The sequence below is a fragment of the Phyllostomus hastatus genome, unplaced genomic scaffold (assembly GCF_019186645.2).
Source record: "Phyllostomus hastatus isolate PE091 unplaced genomic scaffold, TTU_PhHast_1.1 phas_scaffold_93, whole genome shotgun sequence".
NCBI classification, from domain to species: Eukaryota; Metazoa; Chordata; class Mammalia; order Chiroptera; family Phyllostomidae; genus Phyllostomus; species Phyllostomus hastatus.
The window spans coordinates 24,551,603-24,571,363 of record NW_025334042.1 but is presented as its reverse complement, the minus strand read 5'-3'; the positions used below and the strand labels follow the sequence as shown (position 1 = coordinate 24,571,363).

Genomic DNA, 19,761 nt, shown 5'->3' with positions numbered 1-19,761 from the left:
TGGTCATGCTAGATTATGATTTCATTGGCCTGAAAAAGGAATCTGGCATAATTATTTTTTGAAGCAGTCATAAATTCATAAAATACATAAAACCCACTTACCATTTTGGAACTAGCTATGAAGAATCAAGTTGCGGTTGAAGAGGGATCTGCCAATTAAAATTTTCTGATGCATAAGATCAAGAAATGTCTCTAGCTCTGGCTGGCATAGCTCAGTGGATTGAGCACAGCTGAGAACCAAAGCATCACAGGTTCGATTCCTAGTCAGGGCACATGCCTGGGTTGCAGACCATGGCCCCCAGCAATCACACACTGATGTTTCTCTCTCTCTCTCTTTCTCCCTCCTTTCCCTCTCTAAAAATAAATAAATAAAATCTTTTTAAAAAATAAAATTAAATTTTTTAAAAAAGAAAGAAATGCCTCTAGTTTCCCCTGTGACATGGGGCTGGGCTGACTGGGAGCCTGGGGGTGGAAACGGGGCCTGGGGTCGGGTTTGGTGGGGAGGACTGTTAAAATGAAAATTGCACAAGAGCTTATGAAGTAAAGAGAAGAGGGGAGGAAGTTGCACAAGGGACAATAGAAAAAGCACAGAGACTGGAATGTGAGTTGAGATGAATAGATAAGAAGAGAATCTGACAGTGCATTGTTCATATATTTTGTACCTTCTTGTGAGTGAGAAAAATTCACAGGCATGGAACTGATGGGGCAAAAAGTTAAAAGCACTTATAAAATTAGTAGATACTGCCAAGTTTCTCTCCAAAAATGTTGCAACAATTTACTGTCATCAATTGCACGTGAAGATGGCTGTTTCTTACATCCCTACCAAAACTATAATCTTTGCCAATGTAAAAGGAAAAAACTTTCAAGTTGTACTTAGATGTTCTAATTTGCATTCTTTACTTATGAGTTAGATTATCATTAGATTGAACACCTTTCTACATGTTTGTTTCTTTTTCTGGTAGGTCCCTTTATATTTTGTAACCCATTTTTCTATCAGGCTTTTAATTTTTTTATAGTGATTTTTAAAAGCTCTTAATTGGTTAAGGAGATTAGCTTTATGTTATTAGCCAAGCACTGTGTTGGCAGAACTCTAAGAAGCCTCTAAGTGCTTCTTTGAAAAGACAATTTAGTCACTTTTAAACAAGGAAAAGTTAATCAAATGGGCCTTCTTAAGTTCTAAATAGGAGCCAAACAGGCAGGCACCACCCCCAGGAAAGAATGTGACTGGAACATTTTTGTGGTCTCATGGCAGTCAGAAGCCAAACAGCCCTCGGTGCACTGGAGCAATGGCTGTGGAGGGGCAGGCGAGTGTGCAGAGGCACCAGGGAAGGTAGTGTTGAGTCTGTCACTAGTTCTTTCCCTTAGGAGTTTGACTAGTTTTAGACCCTCTCTCACAGATTGAGATGACCTCAGAAGGGGGCAGGAAACAATCCTATGACCTCAGAAGGGGGCAGGAAACAATCCTAACATCCACAAAAGGAACTCAACGTGAGAGACGTCTGAAGTCCAGACCTGGGATGGGTAGCAGGTTGGGGAAAGGGAGAGGGTTGGCTCTGACACAGGGGGCAGCTACAAGTGGAGCTCCTTCTGAGTCAGACAGCCTGGAGGGCATGCACTGGGAACAAACTGAGGTGCTCTTCCTTGCTGGGGTGCTAAGGTGACAGCCATCATAGCACTGCGTGGGTTGGGGTCATTTTTCCTCCATCAGGTCAGCCATAGAGTGGTGGGCCTGTGAGGGCAGGATTGCAACGGAGACACAGATGTAACAGATTGTGCAGAGCAGGGTTCAACGGTGATACTGCGTGGCAGGCAGAGACAGAAGCTTCCCTGCTCCCGGAAAGAAGCCTGCTGTGCACTGGTTAGTTTCACCAGTCTGCTCTCCTTTGCCTGGGGTTCTGAAGCAGGCACCTCTGGAGTTCATGGACAATTTGGAGGTGGGAGTATCAAGAAAGAGATGTTGGGCATCTTGGTAATTTGACATGGGAATAATTTGAATAATTTTGACCTAAAACTTGAGAGTCAGATCATATCAGTCGCAACATATGTGCTGCAAATGTTAGTTTTGTTTTTTGGGGCTTTCTTTCTTTCTTTCTTTTTTGCACATTGGTACTATTGTAAGTCATAGTTTTAAAATATTTATTGATCAATTAATTGATCATTCTCTGTGATGCCTTGTTTTATACCAAGAAAGGCCTTCCCCTCTCCCAGTTAATATATAGAAGAGGTATAGATATAGAGAGAATGACAGGAAAATTGTGAAAGACTGAAATGTGCACAGGTCACTGGGTGACCTTTCAGTGGAATACTACAGACCTTCAAGGTAATCTGGAAAGATACCTATGATAGAATGCATGCCTACGATAGCATGGATAACCATTGGTTACTACAATAAATTAATCAGGCCTGTCAGTCATTTTATTAAATAAGTTTCTGCTTCCTGAAACTTGCCTGAGGCTGTGCTGTAAGCTACAGGCCCAATTCTGGTTCTTGAGCAAGGACACAGCCCCAGAGTCTCATGGAAAAGGCCTATGCCAAGCACATGAAACTATGGACATTTCAAAGCATAGACTCTTGGGTACAAGCTTCTGAGCTGACATCACGTAGATAACTTTCAGGCTGTATATAGAGTGTGGATTTCCAGGACTCCCTTCAGTTCAGAAGCAGACAACTTTATGAAAGCAGAATGACAGCCCAAGATCCAGCAGAACAGAATCACACAGGATGGAATGAGCTGATTCACTGTGAATGAATGAAGGAAATTTGCTGTGATTGTGTTGAGGCTGTTTTAATGTCCTATTTTCTGGATATGTAGGAGGCCATTTCTCTTTCTTCTTAAGCTACCTTTCATCTATAACAATTCAGTGGACTCTGCTTTTGTAAAGTGAGATAAAACTTTTTTTCTGCTTCTCACTGAATTTCCCTTCATTGCCCCTCCAAATTAAAAAGCTATTTGCTTACTTTTTTACAATATTGTTATTTGCATAGGTACAATGAGAACTTTTTATTTCTACCAGTATACATTTGTTTTAAGAAATGGATTATGTAACTATGGTCTTTTTTTAAATATCATATTTGAGAATGGTGCTCATTTAATGGGTTATGTCAAACAACTCTAAGGAACAAAGGTTATTTTCATTGTGGAGCCAACGAGTACAAAACCATGCCAGGGCAGCTGGCCTGCTTCCTAGGATAGGTGGTAAGAAAGGGCACTTCTTCTCAGGCCAGGAATCTCAGCAAATTTTGGTGAACTTGAGGACAAAGGAATGCTCCTGAATTTATAGACACTGCTGGTGACATGCAGGGGAGTTTCGTGGGCTTGCTTTCCTGGCCTTGAGCCAGCAAATAATAGACTTGTAAAAGTGCAACTCTGTGGCTACGAACTGTCCAGCCCTCCAGATTACAAAGCAAACCCAAGGAAGCCTGTAGGTTAACTAACATTTGTTGGACCTATGCAAATAATCAGGGTAGACCTAATAACACCAGCCTTTTTTTTTAAAGACCAAGAATAATCTTTGAAATTTTATATTTACAAAGAAAATGGAAAACATTTGAGAGGCAAAAAGACTACTGGGCGAATTTTCTATGCAATACTAGATGTCCCTTCTAGGTTTTCTGATTCTACCCAAATTTTGGCACCCCACTCACTTTTTGGGGGGTTTTGAGCTATTTTATGATTCTGTAAATTTTAGGAAAATGATAAATTATTATTGCCCAGAGAAGCAAATGTATTCTGTCTGGTGAGATGCAATTAATTACCCCCTGTGAAGGCCACTTTTGCATCCACGAGGGAATTCATTCCAGCACCCTTGATTGCTCATATGTGGTGTTCCTTGAATTCTCCTTTGAATTATTTTTAAACATCTTACTTGTTCCTTCATTAATAATGAGCTAAGTAAAATTTCTGATACTTATTTAATAGATTTACATATGTAAAAAAAGGACACATTTACCTATGCATCATGTTTAAAGTCTAATATAGTTGAGCTTTCTCCAGATATAAGGGACGATATAGGAATCTAACTTTTTTTTTCTTCAAAAAGCTTATCATTACCTTTTAACAGTAGCTCTGTAATGTTAGGAAATGCAATTAAACTTTTATGGCTTTGTTTAAAAAAAAACTAGTCATTTTTTTTTTACTGTTCACTGAATAACCCTTACTTTCCCCATTGATTTGAAAGGCCACTTTTCTGGTGTTATTTGGGCCATTTAGATATGTGTTCTCTACTATGTTCTATCTCTTTATTTCCACAATCTGTATAAATCTGTTTCAAGTATTATAGCTTTATAATACATTTTGATGCCAGGTTATTTTGATGTTGCACTGACCCTACTGAAGAATAGATTATCCTGTAAATTCAGGTTAGTCTAAAATTTAAACTAATGAAAAGTAAAACATTGGTATATGAAAAAATTGTCCTTGTTATTTGGGCCTCATTAATCCCTCCCCAACTATGCTAACCAGGAAGGACACAACTAGAAATCTGGCAGGTAAGCGAGCAGGCCCTTTGAGTTGCCAAGTTACCAGTGAGTCTGCAGTTTATCCCACAGGAAAGGAGACTAACCCTTACCGACGATGAAGTGTGAAACGGCAGAGAACGGTAGTAGCAGACACTCCTGGAGCCACAGTGGAAGAAGTCAGACGCATCAGAGGTGCGGCAGGACTGGGGACCTGTCGATCTAGAGGAAAACCCGCAGCAGCCTTTTGGGTGTGGGCACTTGAACTGCTTGGGTTTGAAAGCGATCATTACTCATGTAACCTTTGCCCCTGGAGTTTTGCTCAGTTATGAAGTACAAGCAGAATGCACATAAGGATAAAAATGTCAGCTTTATTGTTAATGAAATAAGAGTGAGGCACACAACTTGGACTTTTGTGCCAGAGATTTCCACCTCGAGATCCACGTCTGCACCGTCGTGGCCCGGAAGAACAGGTGGACACACCCAGGCATGCCTGGAGGCCCACCTGTTCCCACACTGACTCTGCCCACAAGGAGGGATCTGGATATTAGACTCTGGCCATCTTGCTGGTCTGATAAAGCTTTCCTAATCCATGCAACAGAGCTGGTGATGGACGAGAACAGGCCAGGCTGCAAGAGCTTTCCCCTCAATCATTGCTGGACAAGTAGAAATGTGGCTAGAATGTCTTGTTGTACGGGTGGCTGTAATGCAGGCAGAGGAAGACTAGAGTCCCTCCTCCAACATACAACAGAAAATGATATTTGTAAAGATGAGCCTGAGTTTAAAATGTTATGTTCAACCTCCTCTGATTATGAAGAGGGGAGGAAGATGTACCACGTTTCGGACAGATGACACACGTGAACATCGGGGTTCTAGAACACAGACAAATGTGTGCAAGTCTGTTCTCAGCCGTCCTGAACAGACTGCAGAGCAAGTCCTCCAACACCCCCATCTTAGTACGGCATTCCAAAAGAATGAGCACAAAACTCGTAGTTTGAGTTCATGATTTTAATGTTTAAAAACTATGTTAATAGAGCAGTTATAGAACAGAATGTCTTACATTTCTTTATTTACACCACATCCTGGGGGGGAAAAACCAAAACTTCTATTTGATTAACAAGGTTTTGTGACTTGTGACTCACTTAAGTTATTCCTCTAAAATTCATTCACGAGGTTCTTACATGAATAAGACAGCGGCGTGCCTACACGCACGGGACTTCGGTGACGTCTGACACACACACACAGCGGACGCCAGGGAACAGACCGCACACCGGCGACGAAGACTCAAGGGCTTTGGGAAAAAATTACTTAGGACAGTCTATGTTGGCGTCAACACTGAAGGTAAAAGGCAAACATGCACGGCTTTCAAAAGCTCGATAAAATAATGTGTTTTTCTCCTCTTTCAAATTTGTGCTCCTAGTGAATGTTCAGATTCTACCCCCTTTCAAAAATGCCAAAGTTTGGGAAATGCAGTAATTCAATTTTGAAAAAATAACATTCTCGTCCCCAACTTCTGTTTTTATAAATACTGTGTAGTAGTGTCGGTGTTAACAGTAGAAGAGCATGATGAAGAAACCAGTTGTCGTTTTAGGTCATCTATTTCTATATGATAATAATTTGGGTCTAAATATTCCTTAGTTGTAGCTCAGAGGACTACCTTTTAAATAATTGATCTTACTATCAGTATAAGAAATCAGTACAACTATTTCTCAGACATTTCTCTTTCTAAACAATTAAGTAAGACTTTTAGGTTCCAAGTTTACATTGAGAGAACTATGTTACCTGGGAGAGAATGTAAAATTTTCTAATTCCCAAATGAAACCACTAATATCTATGAAAACTTTTATTCTTCATATGCAGAAGTAAGAGACTTCTATTTCAGTGTGGATCAACAACTGCAAAAATATACAGCCTCCTATTTATTTACAGTGTATTTACATACAAATGAAGTATTTCCTACAATAAGCCTCAGCTGCATAGATACTTCCTTTTAAAAACAAAAATTCAAGCCTGTATACAGATGAGCCCGGTTTCATAGACCTTCCTCTGAGAAAACCCAAAAGGGAAATGCCTAACCCTTATGAATTTTATACATTTTCCAAGAACTTTTTTTAGATTTGGTGATTTTTCAGTTGTTAGCCACCCCACCCCCATTTTGTACCTCAAAGCCTTATATCACCAATAATTCACTGTATTTTGGAGGAAGTATGCTCTGCTGCTAAAGGATTCTGTCTGCCATCCCTAAGGAAGTCATTCATTAGCACTGCTACATGCTGTAGCCTGCACCCTCCTTGTTTTGAACGTGGCTGGAAGTTTACTGTGCACTGGAACGGAGGAATTACATCCTTGAGGCTAATGCCCTGTCTAAGCCTCAAGCCATTTACATGGATAAAATGAGGGAAACTGATGGCTTTTGCTCTAAGGCATAACAGCAAATATCTGGTCATATCGCCGACCCCCTACCCACCCCGCTGTGCTGCCCAGCATTCGGATGCACCAAAATGGGACTGAGCTTTGCATTGCTTTCCAAGCAGTTTGTAGCTCCTCATTCAGAGCAGACCTTTTCTTAGGGAATTTACTTTAAAAAGAAGACAGCATCACTCATTGCACCACAAACTCAAACATTCTGCAGAACTTACTCCTGACATGAATCCAGCATTTCCTCTAAGGCTTCACTAACATAGGGTATATTCTTTTAATGCCCCTTAAAAAAAAACCCCAAATCAGAAAACAGTTAACACCTCATCTTCTTCCTAGGTCTGAAAAATGTGAACATACTGTGGCTCAACCCAAAGTTATACCAGGGTGCAGACAACCTCTGCTTACCAATCGGAACCTGCATCAGCCTTTCCAGTGGGAAGGGGGTGGAGGCTCCACTACTGAGGTGCTCCCTCCCTCCCCAAGTCCTGGCCCCCATTCCTCGTCCCACGAGTCCTGTGAACCGTCCTCTGGGGAGAACAAGAGTAAGACTAACTGGCTCAGGGTGGCACTCGAACTTAATATGCATCAGGACCACCAGAGGGGCGTATTAAAACACCAGTCCGGTCACTCCTCCAGCCCCCCAGCTTGATTTCACTAGGTCGGGGGTAGGGCCTGAGAATTTGCATTCCCACCTGTTGCTGCTGCTACTGCTGGTCTGGGGGCCACACTTTGAGAACCATTGGCTTAGAGGCTTGAGTCCAGAGAAAAGTCAGCTCTGGGGTAACTGTGGGGTCCTCTGAAACACCATGGAATCCTACCACCATCCTCTTTCCACCCCAAACCCTGCAGCTATCACCCACATGTGCCTTTCTCTACTGGGTGTGCAAATATAAAAAGAGGAAAGTGGGCAGAGAGCTGTTTCACCCCGTCTGATCACCAGGCAGTGAAACGACGGGTTATTAGCCCTGAACCATTAGAGGTGCTGTATGCTGGCTCCAATGACTGGCAGATGGCAGAGGCTCTGCAGCAACATCCTTTTTGTGTGTGCAGTGCACGGGGAAGATGAACTATGGCAGCAAAAGGCCCTAAAAATAGAAGCAGGCAGGCCAAGCTGAGACCCCAGAGAAAAGAAGGTATCAGCTGAGGAAGGCCCCTGGAGGTTTACAGCTCACAGAGGCCCCTCATCCTCCTTCACCTCCTCCTACCGCTAGGTTCTCGGGCCGCCCTGACTCATCCTCCCCCTCCTTTGCCGGAGACCCTGCTTCAGGCCATTCTGGTCACCTCTGACTGGTGGCGACCCTGCGCCCCCCACCCAGCAGGCGTGGGTGGCTACCGTGGGCACTCCAGATGCTGCTAACAACAGGAATGATGCATCCTTGGCACTCTGAACAACTACCCCTAGAAAGAATATTTAGTGGTTAGGTTCTTCAACAATCTTGTTACATTATCCAATTGCAGCTAAACTATGGGCTGGATAATCTTTTCTCGCTGTTCTGGGGGCCTAACCACCATGAACACCGGTTATAGTCCAGGTTGCAAATAATCAACTGACAGTGTTTTGCAACATAATCAGCTTGTCAGCTGGGGACTGCCTCTGCTGAACAAGCCTGGGTTTCTTCCCTGTGCACACTCGACTGCCCCCACTTCTACCAGGTAACGTTAAGGAAATGAGGGCTTCCTAGCACTCCATACTGAAATGACAAGAGAACAGCTCTAAACCCCAAGCCTGGAACTGGCACCGTTCTCTGGCGTTGAGACCTGTCTACCAAAGGAAAACGTGCGGCTCCCAGTGGCTCAGGTAAAATGTTCTGTAGTCTACTAATTTAGCAGAAAAACCTCTATAGTACTTGACTATATTGTTTAAGTTCTACCTAACTTCGGTGATACATGTATTTTTGGCTACCAGTTTGCTACTCTGAACAAGAAGAGTAAGAGCAGTACACTTACAGCTAATCTGACACAAGTGATGTCGTTAATCAGTGATGTTTGACAGGTTACAGTAGGGACTATTATATTCAGTCAACAACAAACTTAGATAAACATATAAAGAATATTTTTAAAAACCTGTGGCATCACAGGCATCAACAATGTATCTCCTCTAAATAAATATATTTTAAATAATTATTCCCTGTACTAACACATAGAATCCAGAGATCCAAAAATATCACCACACAGCCTTCTTCCCCCAAGAGTTAATGATAAATCTCTAAATTGACTTTGGGAATGTAAAATACATTGTTATAAATCAGTGAGGAAAATAAAAGGTAGAATATAGCTTGGAAACTAAATTATGTATTTTTAATGGAGGTTCATCCCACTCTCTGGCTACTACATCACTCGGTGCTCTGGACAAGCTCCAAGGGCCAGCTGGCCTGACTTGTTTTGCTCAGTTTCTCCACGCCCCCCTCCAATGTGGAAGACACTGCTGAAAAGGACAGAGCGTTTTACTGGGTTAGGTATTCGTTCACAGGTAGTTATTCATGTCTAAATATCTGAACTCTGACCTAATGTGGATGTCATTCTGGGAAAGTACTTTAAAAGCCATGATGGCCCTACAGAGAAATGCAGGGACCAACCTTTCTCCTCCCCCAGGGGGATCATGGGGAGGTGCCTGCCTTTTCCCGGGGGCACAGGTCTGTAAAGGGGAGGGGACAGTTCCATGCTCTCCCCGTGCATGTGGGGGTTTCTGGGGATTTGAGTGAGGGGGGAACAGAAGCCAGAGCTCGGGGCCTGGAAACTCTGCCCAGAGTCTGCAGTGAGATTCTACTTATCTCAGGGTAAGAAATCTGTGCTCGGTGAACGTCGGTGTCTGAGAAATTCAACCAGAATATATAGATTGAAACTCGATGCCTGTTTCAAGAGACCAGCTCACGGAGCACAGACATTTCTTACTGTGTGATCTGGACAATCCAATCACAGGCTACAGCCCAGCTCAGGGGCGATGTGGTTCTGGGCTTCTGTTCCCCACTGCCCTCCGAGCCACCTTGTCCCGCACTCTCTTCTTCCCCTGTCCCTGTGCAGCTTCCTTCCTCCACCTTAAGGACAAGGGCTGGGGTAAGAGTGAGAGGCAGCTCTGTCCTCCTGTGTGGGTGGTGTGGGGCACTGCGCGGATGGGAGCAAAAAACAAGCAGCACAGACACACAGACAGCAAGGCCCTCATCTGGGGGAAGGAAGGTCCTCAGTGATTCTGTCACAAGTTCCCCTCCGAGACTATCTCTGAGGGGTCTCTTTCTTCACGACTCTGGATGGATTGTTAATGGAGAAGTAGGAATGAGGCTTAGTTAAGATATAAAAATCTTATATTTGAAATAACCTAAATTTATAGATATAAAATAAGTCTTTTAAAGACCCCCCCCTAAAGTACCCAATATAAAATAGGAATTACTTATCCCAGGATCTCCCTTGGCTAGATACACGTTATTCTCTGTGCAAAGAGCTGGTGGACATGAACAAAAGCTGCTGAACTTGTAATTTAAGAAAATGTGTTCCCTCTCCAACAGTGCAGCGTAGGATGCAGGGCTGGAGGCGAGCCGCAGCAGAGGAGTCTCTTCTCAGGCCTTTCGGACAACCTTCTCGTGGTGCCTCTGCTCCTCCACTTATTACCTGGGGCTCCTCTAGTAGAAACCGACTCAGATCAGAGTAATTTTGACACAAGTCACCAAGGGGGAAAAAACATCATTTGCTAGATTACCCAGATATGTAGTTCGATACACTGACCAAGGAAAGAGTCATTTCTGCCCCCCAGCCCCACCCCCTGCTGAGAACACTTCACCAGAGAAGATCTCTGAGTCTCTGTGTGGGGCAGGACGTGGTACCCGTGAGGCCACTGGACTGCAGGGGTCAGCGGCCGGGTGATCACGGCCACTTCAAACGCCCGGCGGGTTCTGCCCCAGCCACAGCACACGCCCTGTGACTCTTACATGATTTTCTCTGTGTGCTATGTTAATAGGCAAATTATTTATGAAACCATTTTTTTCTGTAAAGCAAAATAAATATATACAATTCAAAGTTATTTTCTTTTCTAAAAAGGTACAGATAGTATGACCTGAACATCAGTGAGAAAATTATTTCAGACCTGGATCTCTAATAAATAAACATGATTGGTGATCATGGTTTTAAAGTTCTAACAGACCACAGCATCACAAAAGATTGAGTTAGGAGACTGAAAAATAACTGACTGTGGAAAGTACTAGGAAATATGATGGCATGAAATTTGAAAAAAAAATCCATGATCCTTAAATTTATCCCAAATCTTGGAGGGACACAAACCATAATAGAAACAGTTCTGTTTTGCTACCAAAGTGTTATTCCACTTTAAGTATCCCATAGATTTCTGTTTGCTTCTGTAAACTTGCAAAAGAAGTGATGAGGGTGGCAGATGCGTGGTGACTGGACTGAGCAGCAGACGGGACTGTTTCCTTTCCTCGGCCGGTCTCAGTGGCCCTCGCCACCACTCGATGAGCAGGCCCAGTCGTAGATGACCAAGGGGATGCTGATCAGGGAGAAGAGCACCCCCAGGGCCAGGAAAAGGGCAGCCTGGGGCAACAGAAAGCCACGGGTTACTTCCAGGGACGCAGACGTGCCCCACGAGCACCTGGGAGATGAACACGAATGTTTGCCCCCCTTTCTGTGCCCCCTGTGTTTGGAGTTTGTCACACCCATTGCCGGACCGTGAGAACCTTTCTGGATCTGATTCTCCAAAGGTGGGGAAATGAGGACAAACCATACAGAGCCGCCCTTTCCATTCTGTTTTTGCCTTTGTGGTCACTCAGAGTGAACTCTGTTCCACAGCTGGCTGGGTATCCTTAAAGCTTCTCTCAAACTAAGACTACAACTTAAAAAAAAACAACAGCCCTGGAAAACATACAGGCCATTTCATTACTCTTTACCAACCAACCTAGGTTATCGCTGGCAGCAAACATTTCTGTTTGAAAAGTGGAAAACGATATAAAAGCAAAGTAAATTTAATCAAGTGAGATAGGAAACGGAGGTAAAAAACTAAGTTACCTCAGTAATAATTCTATACGGTGCCAAGTGGGTGCTTGGAATCGTAGGGGGGCCACTGTGTAAATGATTGTCTAACCACTATGCTGTATGCCTGACACAAATACAAAATACTATTAAATGTGAAAAAAAGAAAACAACTAAGTTACTCAAAGGGTTGATGAAGGCCACAGGTGGACAGGTTGTTAAATCCACAGTCTGAAGGACACAAGCTTATGAACTGTTTGGCCTTGAGACTCTCTATTGAGAGCTCTGCAGGGACAGGGGCGAAGCATCACGAGGGCCAAGGGGCTGGACGGGAGCCCGGAGGACAGAGCTAAGGGGAGGAGGGAAGGTGCACGGTGGGACTGAGGGGGATGCGTAGGGGCCAACCATCATGGGTCTGGTCTAACTCCCAGTTGGTCCTAAAACGGACAGGAATCCTCATCTACTGCTATTCAGTAGTTCCACCACAGGTTTTATTATGGGAGCGGGGCTGCGGAAGCCCAGAGAATTCACGGGCGACGGGCCTCTACCACTTTCAGATGTTTGTATATTTTACTGCTGAGCCACAGAGACTGCTCCTTCCTCTCTGTCCTTGTAAAATAATGACTGGTAAAGTTTAAAAGAATTTAGGATTTATGGCTTCAAGGGTGATCCTGTTGGAGAAGCAGATGCCCTACCAGCATCAAGGCTACTTCTCCCAAATGCACAAGGACGATCCCTCCTGCCTGCGGCTTTAGTCCGGGTCTGTTGACTCAGGTAGTACGTGAGAGTGCAGTGCTTACACTATCTGGGAGGGCAGCTGAGAAGCCTTCTCCGAGGCCCAACAAAATGGTGCTCCAGAAGGTACTCATGTAGCAGCCACTTCACCCCTGCTTCCCTCACTGTCTCCAAGTGCACCACCTTGAAGATGCCCTTGAACTTCACCAGACCTGGAAACAAGAATCCCAATATAGAAAGGTAGTTTCTGAATCCAGGTCTGTTGCTCCAAAGCATTTTCTGTCAAATCATAAAAAGACTCTTTAAGCTCACTCGGCCATTTAAGGTAAGGCATCACACGTTTCCTGAGCTGCAGGAGGAGCTGCACGCCTGGGAACTGCACAGAGACAGTGGACTGCATGAGGGCTTTGAGTCCCTCTCCACTACATTTTGTTGCTAAAGATAAGCCATCGCCTATAGAGACACTGGATGATAAACATTCGTCCTCCCAGCAGGCCCTGCCCTAGCTCAGAGCAAAACCAAAGGTACAGTAAGAATAGTACCTGAAAAGATATTTTTGAGGAAATGGGATTCTGATGAAATAGTTTAAATCCCCCAAGGGAAAAACTACAGGACTGCTGCCTTTCTTCATGGCCGCTAAAAGTAGTATTAGATGGCAGAGGCGGACTACTTCTTTGGAAATTTAAGTGAAAAACTAATCAGAAAAATTAGGGTGGCTGGCATAAGACATACCCAAATTCTTTGAGTTCCTTTATCTCCATCCTGGTTTGTGATTTTTAGATAAAGAGATGAAGGAAGAATGAAAATAAGCATATTAGCAGATGTAACACCTGTAAAATAAGAAAAAAGTGTGATGTTATTGCGACATTTTCGCTTCCCAAATAGCTGCTGTAGGATGAGCACAAAGTCACAAAGCCATACCGACAACCCCAAAGATGTCCTTCATGGTGGGAATGAAGATCACCAGCAAGTTGATAATAACCAAGAGGATGAGGGTGACAACGATATGACGACACAGATTGAACTTTGTTTTCTTAGTCAGCTCGAACAAAGATGAGCGAACCTGCGGGGAAGGAAAACAGAGGTCCGGTCAGGGCCTGCAGCAGCCAACCTTCCCCATTCTCAGCAGGCACTGCCGTCCTGGTGCGCAGGGCTCTGGGAACCCTTGCGTAGTTTATAGGTAACTTAACAGTGTGGGGAGCAGGCGGGCTTGGTTTAAGATGGAAAAGCATTTTTATTTATGAGTAGATTATTTCCTTGTAGGGGGGATAATTTCTGTTTTTGTTTTATCTATGGCTAAAGTATTCCCTTCTGGTCCCTCTCCATTCTCTCATTGTGTATGATCAAAATTCGAACATTCTATCTGCATTTCTCTACAAAAGAGAGCGATAGGTCAGTCAGAATTAAGATTTACTCTATTACGATTCACCCCATCAGAATCTGCCCCATCTCGCTGATCCCACTTTCTTCCTCAAGAGTCTCAGCTGAGTCTAGGATCCTTCCCTGAGGCTGTGTCAGGGACACAGAAAAGCAACCTGCATCTGTCCTCCTCTGGACCAGGCTCCTGATGACAGAAGGAAAGGCGAGACCTCAGCGGTTCTCGGGTTGCATGGAGGCTGTCCTCACCGTGAAAAACAACACCGGCACTGTGAGGATGACGGCGACAATGACAGCCAGCCGCACCGTCAGGATGAGCACGTCGTCTTTGCTCTGGTACTTGTGAAGGAGGTCTGACTGCACATTTTCTAAAATGAGGGGGAAAGGAGGTGTTAACAAGAAACAAAGCACCCCCCCCCAAACGACAGTTTTCCCAGATGACACAGAATCTGTAAACTGCAGGGTAAGAGACGCAATGATCTGGGACGTCAAAACAACTTATAGTGTGGAAAAGAAAAGTCCCCTGGGTGAGACGTGCTCTACCTGTCCATTGTAACTGTAACTCAGAGGAATTTAGAGTGATCACCAGAAGCAGCTACCCAGAGTGGGTATGCTTTGTTTATGCTAAATTAATCCTAGGAGTAAATGAGGACTAAAAATAATATAGGTTGCAGCACAAAGCTATTCTTAATCTGGATTTCCCCCCATGTGGCGCCACTCCTCAAGCAATGCCAAATAGCCGCAGTCTTGTGAGTGGATGGGCGGGTGGCAGGCCACGCAGGGCCTCTTTCAAACTCTCCTCTTACAACTCAGCCTTCGGTGCCAAGCAGCAGAGGCGCCAATGGAACTTAACCACCATCAAGAAATTATTCTTCTCTTTCATGCATATTTCTTTTTTTATGTTTCTTTTACAAACAAACAAAAAATTATTTTGCTTATGTACCACTTTGAACTTTTTTCCACTCTGAACCTCAGAAAGCTTATTTCAAAGATGCCCAGAGCTAGAGTGGCAGTCACTGAGAGCGGAAAACGCTCACTCCTTTGACGAGAGAGCAACACCACCGCCCCCCGCCACCTCCTTCCAAGGGCTTCTCACCGCATCTTGGATTTCTTCCCCTGTAGCTTTCTAAGTCATTCCTTCAAATCTTTGCAAGCCTCCAACTTCCGGTGAAAAAGTAGGCATTTTATTTTTAATTAACGGGAAGTGTCACGAGTGTGGCACTTTGCTCTTTCTCGCTTTCAACATCTGTCTCTGTCTCTCTTTTCTATTAATGGAATCTGACCCAATTTGCAACAGCAGTTAGGAAATTCTCTGATATAGTTTTCACTTTCCTCAGTAACAGGTGGTATGCTTATAAAAGGCTATTTCTTTTAAGAACAGTATTAGGAGAAAAAATTACAGTCTGTTGTTTTTGGTAACTATTCTACAGTGCAGTTGCTTTAAGTAGAGGAAAAGACCAGCAAAATCAATGGATACATGTATTGCTTTTTTAACTGTCATGTTAAAGGTTATTTTGATATTGATTTTCACTAATTTATTTACTGTTACCTACATCCATGTATTGACAGAAGTTACTTACCATAGAATGTCAAGTAGCCAAAAATGGCAGTCAGGAAGTACATAACAAACATGGCAAAAAAGGAGATATTTGAAACCATCTGCATCTTTTTCTGTGATCGACTAAAAACAAAGATAAAAATTTTGAAAAATTAAAAGCCATGTTACAGAATTTAAACACCTGTTTTCACACGGGAGTGTTAATTAATTGTAACTTAACTGTCTATCAGGGTAGGGCAGACCCGGCCAGCTGAAGTTTCCCCGGCAACTTTGCCAGGTTAGAATAACTTCTTTTCTACCAAAAAGGTACTGTGGGAGAGAAATCCATGGAACTAACACTTCTGTGCATATTCTTACCCATTCTTTTGAAAGAATATCAAGTTCTTATCTGAAGGGCAGAGAGTATTTTAAAAATATTGTTTGATATTATCTACACATCCAGCCTTCACAGGAGATAAAGCAGAATAAATTCAAATAGTGTTCTCCTAGCCCCAGAGACTAAGGGCAGAGTTGGAACTTGACCTTGGGGGTTCTGTTACTAAAGCTGTTATTTAGGTTCCAGTTTTCCCACTGAGTAGCCTGAGAGACGCACCTAGAAGTCTATTTCTCCACAGCAGTAAGTTCCCAAATGATCACAGAAGGGTGATATTGAGGGACTCTGTCTCTTAGGTCAGGCTTACTCTTGGATGAACCTTTATGTTTCTTTAACTTTAATAATGAATCCACAAGACTCGTGCTCAGTAACAGACTGCCAGCAGTCACATGTGGGCTTGCCACAACAGGGAGTAAGGAAGAGCAGAAAAACTGAGACGTGCACGCATGAGAAAATGACAAACTAAAAGCTGGACAATAAAATTTAAAAGATGCCAAAAACGTAATTAAATACAGGACCATAAAGTTGGCATTGATATACCCATAGATAAGTAGATATAAATATTTCAATTTACCTATATTAAATATGAAAGAGAAAGAATCATAAGTGAATTCAATGCTAAATGATTTCAACTTCATTTTTGTTTCAAAATGGTAATAGCTATATTGTATATCTTTTCTGAGCTTAAGACTATGCCAAAATGACTTTTTATACAGAAAGTATGATAACAATAAGCTAAAAAGAGAACCGATGAGGAAACTTATAAGTAGGCCTTTAGTTTCCTCTAGAATAACAATCAAAAACAAATGCACAGAAATATCTTAATAATTTAAAATGAACAACAATATTCTCTTGTCTAGTTTGTGGTCTTAACATCAATTTCTCTCTGCCCGATTCACAGCCTTTTCCACCTAAACCAACAGGGAGTCAGAGATGATGTATTTAGCAGTTTACAGACGAACCCGAAGGTCATTATGTTCTACTGCCAAATAGGTATATGTTACACACAGCCACACAAATACTTGAATTCCCCTAAGTAATACATATTTGAAAAACCAGATTAACAAAAAAAAGCCCACATAGTTGGCCACTTTATATATTTACACCCAAAATATACTGCAGGTTTCTGGTTTTTCTTGCTCTTTTTTTTCCCCCTTAAAATATAGTACTTGCTCAAGAACGGCACAACATAAATGCTAAAGCTGGGTGATAAGGCCATGGGAGTTCGTTACATGAGTCTGTTTATTTTTACCCAGTATTTACCTAGTAATGAGGAGTTACAAAGTGATTAAGATGAAAAACTTACTCTTTAAGCTCACTGTAAATCGGCAGAACTGATGGATGGCAGACAAATGCAAACGCAATGGTTGGTAGAGCATATACGGTCTATTTAAAAGAAAAAAAACATTAAAAAAGGTATTTCTATCATAAAATTATATAGCCCTGGTAGTTCTGAGCTGTCTTTTATCTGACAGTGCTTCAGAGTCCCCGGATTATTTGGTTTTTAGGAGGGCTTTGATATCTAGAGTAGGAGCAGCTTTTCTAAGAGAGCTTATCTAGCTTGAGACATTAGGCACTTGGCACAGGAGGAGTTTGGATTCAGCTCACCGACAGCATACTTTACAGACTCCAGACATAGCACAACCATATTTATATGGTGCTAACCAGTTACACACCACTTCCTACATTGTCTGACTGGGTCCCTTCCAACCCTGAGCAGTGGACACACCATTGCTGTTATCCTGACTCCTTCCCAACGGTTGGGGGACATGCCTAGAACTTCCACATCCATTTTACTGCTCTTTGCTGTATATAAGGTGCATCTAATCAGACTTAAAAGATGGCATCTAAAAAGAAAGTTAGTTCCACATTCACTGCTTTGGTTGCATCCTTAGAGTTAAGAGAGAGAAAGAGATTTAGTTTTCTTAGATATGACTTTTTAAAACTTTCAAATTCAACTTCTTATGCAAAAAGAAGCTGGTAGAGAAGGAAGGAAAAGTAGCACTTCTCATGCTCTAATTCTGCCCAAGCACTATACCAGGCACATTCTTTAAAAAAAACACACAAACCCTGGTAAGCCCTGGCCAGTGTGGCTCAGCTGGTAGGAGCATTTTCCTATAAAACCAAAAGGGTGCCTGTTTGATTCCCGGTCCAGGCCCATGCTTAGGCTGTGGGTTCGGTCCCCTACTTGGGAAGTGTACAAGAGGCAACCAATTGATATTTCTCTCTTACATTGATGTTTGTCTTCCCCTCTCATCCCCTCTTTCTAAAATCTATAAGCATGTGCTCAGGTGAGGATAACAAAAGATAAAAAGATTCTAACCGAAGAAAAGAAAAAACCTGTAAGATACAGAAGACTTGTTTTCACACGTGGGATTGGGTAACTTGCTTGAGGATTCAGATCTAAGCCTATGTGGTTCCACAGCCCACTGTTCCCGATACTATTGACGATATCTCGACAGTATGAAAGTTTCTTAAGGGCCATCATGGCAGCATCTATATTTCAACTGTGCAAGCGGGGGATATTTGAGGTATTCCTTTTTGTCACAACCAGATAGGAAGCTGTGGGCTAAGGATGTCATTAATCTATTTTTAAAGATCTATAAGGAAGAACTGAGACAATTATCGAGAAAGAGATTTTCTCAGAGAATGCTTAAGGTTGTCCTACATGTAAATTGGGTTAAGAGGGAGCATGAAATATTTGTATATTTTTCAAAAGTTTCTAAAAGAATTGTGGAATTTGGAAGTAGGGGTACTGTGTTGTTTTGAGATTGAATACATTCAAAACAGTTTAATTACTACAAGAATAGGAAATATAATGCCCTTAATAAAAATGTTCTTTCTGTAATTAAGGACAAAGAAACTTACCTTTGAATTGAAGGTAACATATTTTGGCGTACACATGTCAGCATTTGTTGCATTAGCACTTGTTGAATTTAGCTCTGAAACAATGCAGGGAATTTGAAATTTCTTGTAGATAACCTGATACAGGAGAAACAATATAGACTTTATCAAATAAAGTTAAATAAGGAATAATTGTTACATGGCATGATACTATGGCAAAACCAAATCAACTGTCCCAACCAGCACTTACCACTATTAGAAAAAACACCATACAGCTCAAGGAAAATCCACTAGTATACCCAAGATACCCTAAAAAAGTTAAAGAAAATAATAATAAATTATTATTATTTCATCCATCACCTGATTTCTTTCAATGCATTTTTTATGCATAGTTTGGGATTCCAATAGTACACATACATTCACATGCTAATGTGAATACAAAGTTTTTTATTTGATAGTGCTACTTTATTTGGCAAAAACATGACTTTAAGTACAAATGTTATAGTATGTGCTTTGATTCGATTTCCCCCAACACACTAGAGAACACAGATTCCCAGAATCCAGGGAAATGTAGTCATAGATTTCTGTTGCTGTATTTTGGTGGATACCTGGGGCCAAATCCATTACTCTTCACTGTGCACTTATTGTGTGCATAATGACTACCAGCCACGATATTCTCTTCCCAAATGAGAGGCGTGCACAAAGGAGATGAAGTGATTCCTGGGGGTAAAGTGAGCATCTGCGCATCTTCCCCTTGCTCCCCTCAGAATGCCTGGCAGCTCTCCAACCACCGCAGCCTCCAGAAAGGCAGAGTTAAGGTGCCCTGGGGAGCTGCACTATTCTCATCCCTGGGGGAGAAGAGCCCTTCTCTACTTAAACTGAGAACAGTTACGTATATACACATAGAAAAGCCTAAACGCAGACCCGGAAACCAGAAAATTAGGTAGGTTTGTTTTTGAAGTCTACTTATAGACCTTACAGGACAGCTACAGAGAGAGGCTTGACATTTCCCATACAAAACAAGGAAC

The 19,761-nt window shown here is 42.4% G+C and overlaps 1 protein-coding gene across 2 annotated transcripts in view; it reads right to left on the bottom strand.

The window, feature by feature from the left end:
* Positions 1-5,444: 5,444 nt before the first annotated feature.
* SLC38A1 (solute carrier family 38 member 1) overlaps positions 5,445-19,761 on the bottom strand; it is a 69,463-nt gene continuing 55,146 nt past the window's right edge. For both annotated transcript variants that reach the window (XM_045828964.1, XM_045828965.1), the window contains exons 10-17: positions 18,984-19,042; positions 18,758-18,871; positions 17,196-17,275; positions 15,539-15,639; positions 14,208-14,326; positions 13,503-13,644; positions 13,314-13,411; positions 5,445-11,411 (exon numbers count right to left, since the gene is read on the bottom strand). In XM_045828964.1, coding sequence (XP_045684920.1) covers positions 11,310-11,411; positions 13,314-13,411; positions 13,503-13,644; positions 14,208-14,326; positions 15,539-15,639; positions 17,196-17,275; positions 18,758-18,871; positions 18,984-19,042 — 815 coding nt within the window. In that variant the 3' untranslated portion in view covers positions 5,445-11,309. The remainder of the gene's footprint in view (positions 11,412-13,313; positions 13,412-13,502; positions 13,645-14,207; positions 14,327-15,538; positions 15,640-17,195; positions 17,276-18,757; positions 18,872-18,983; positions 19,043-19,761) is intronic.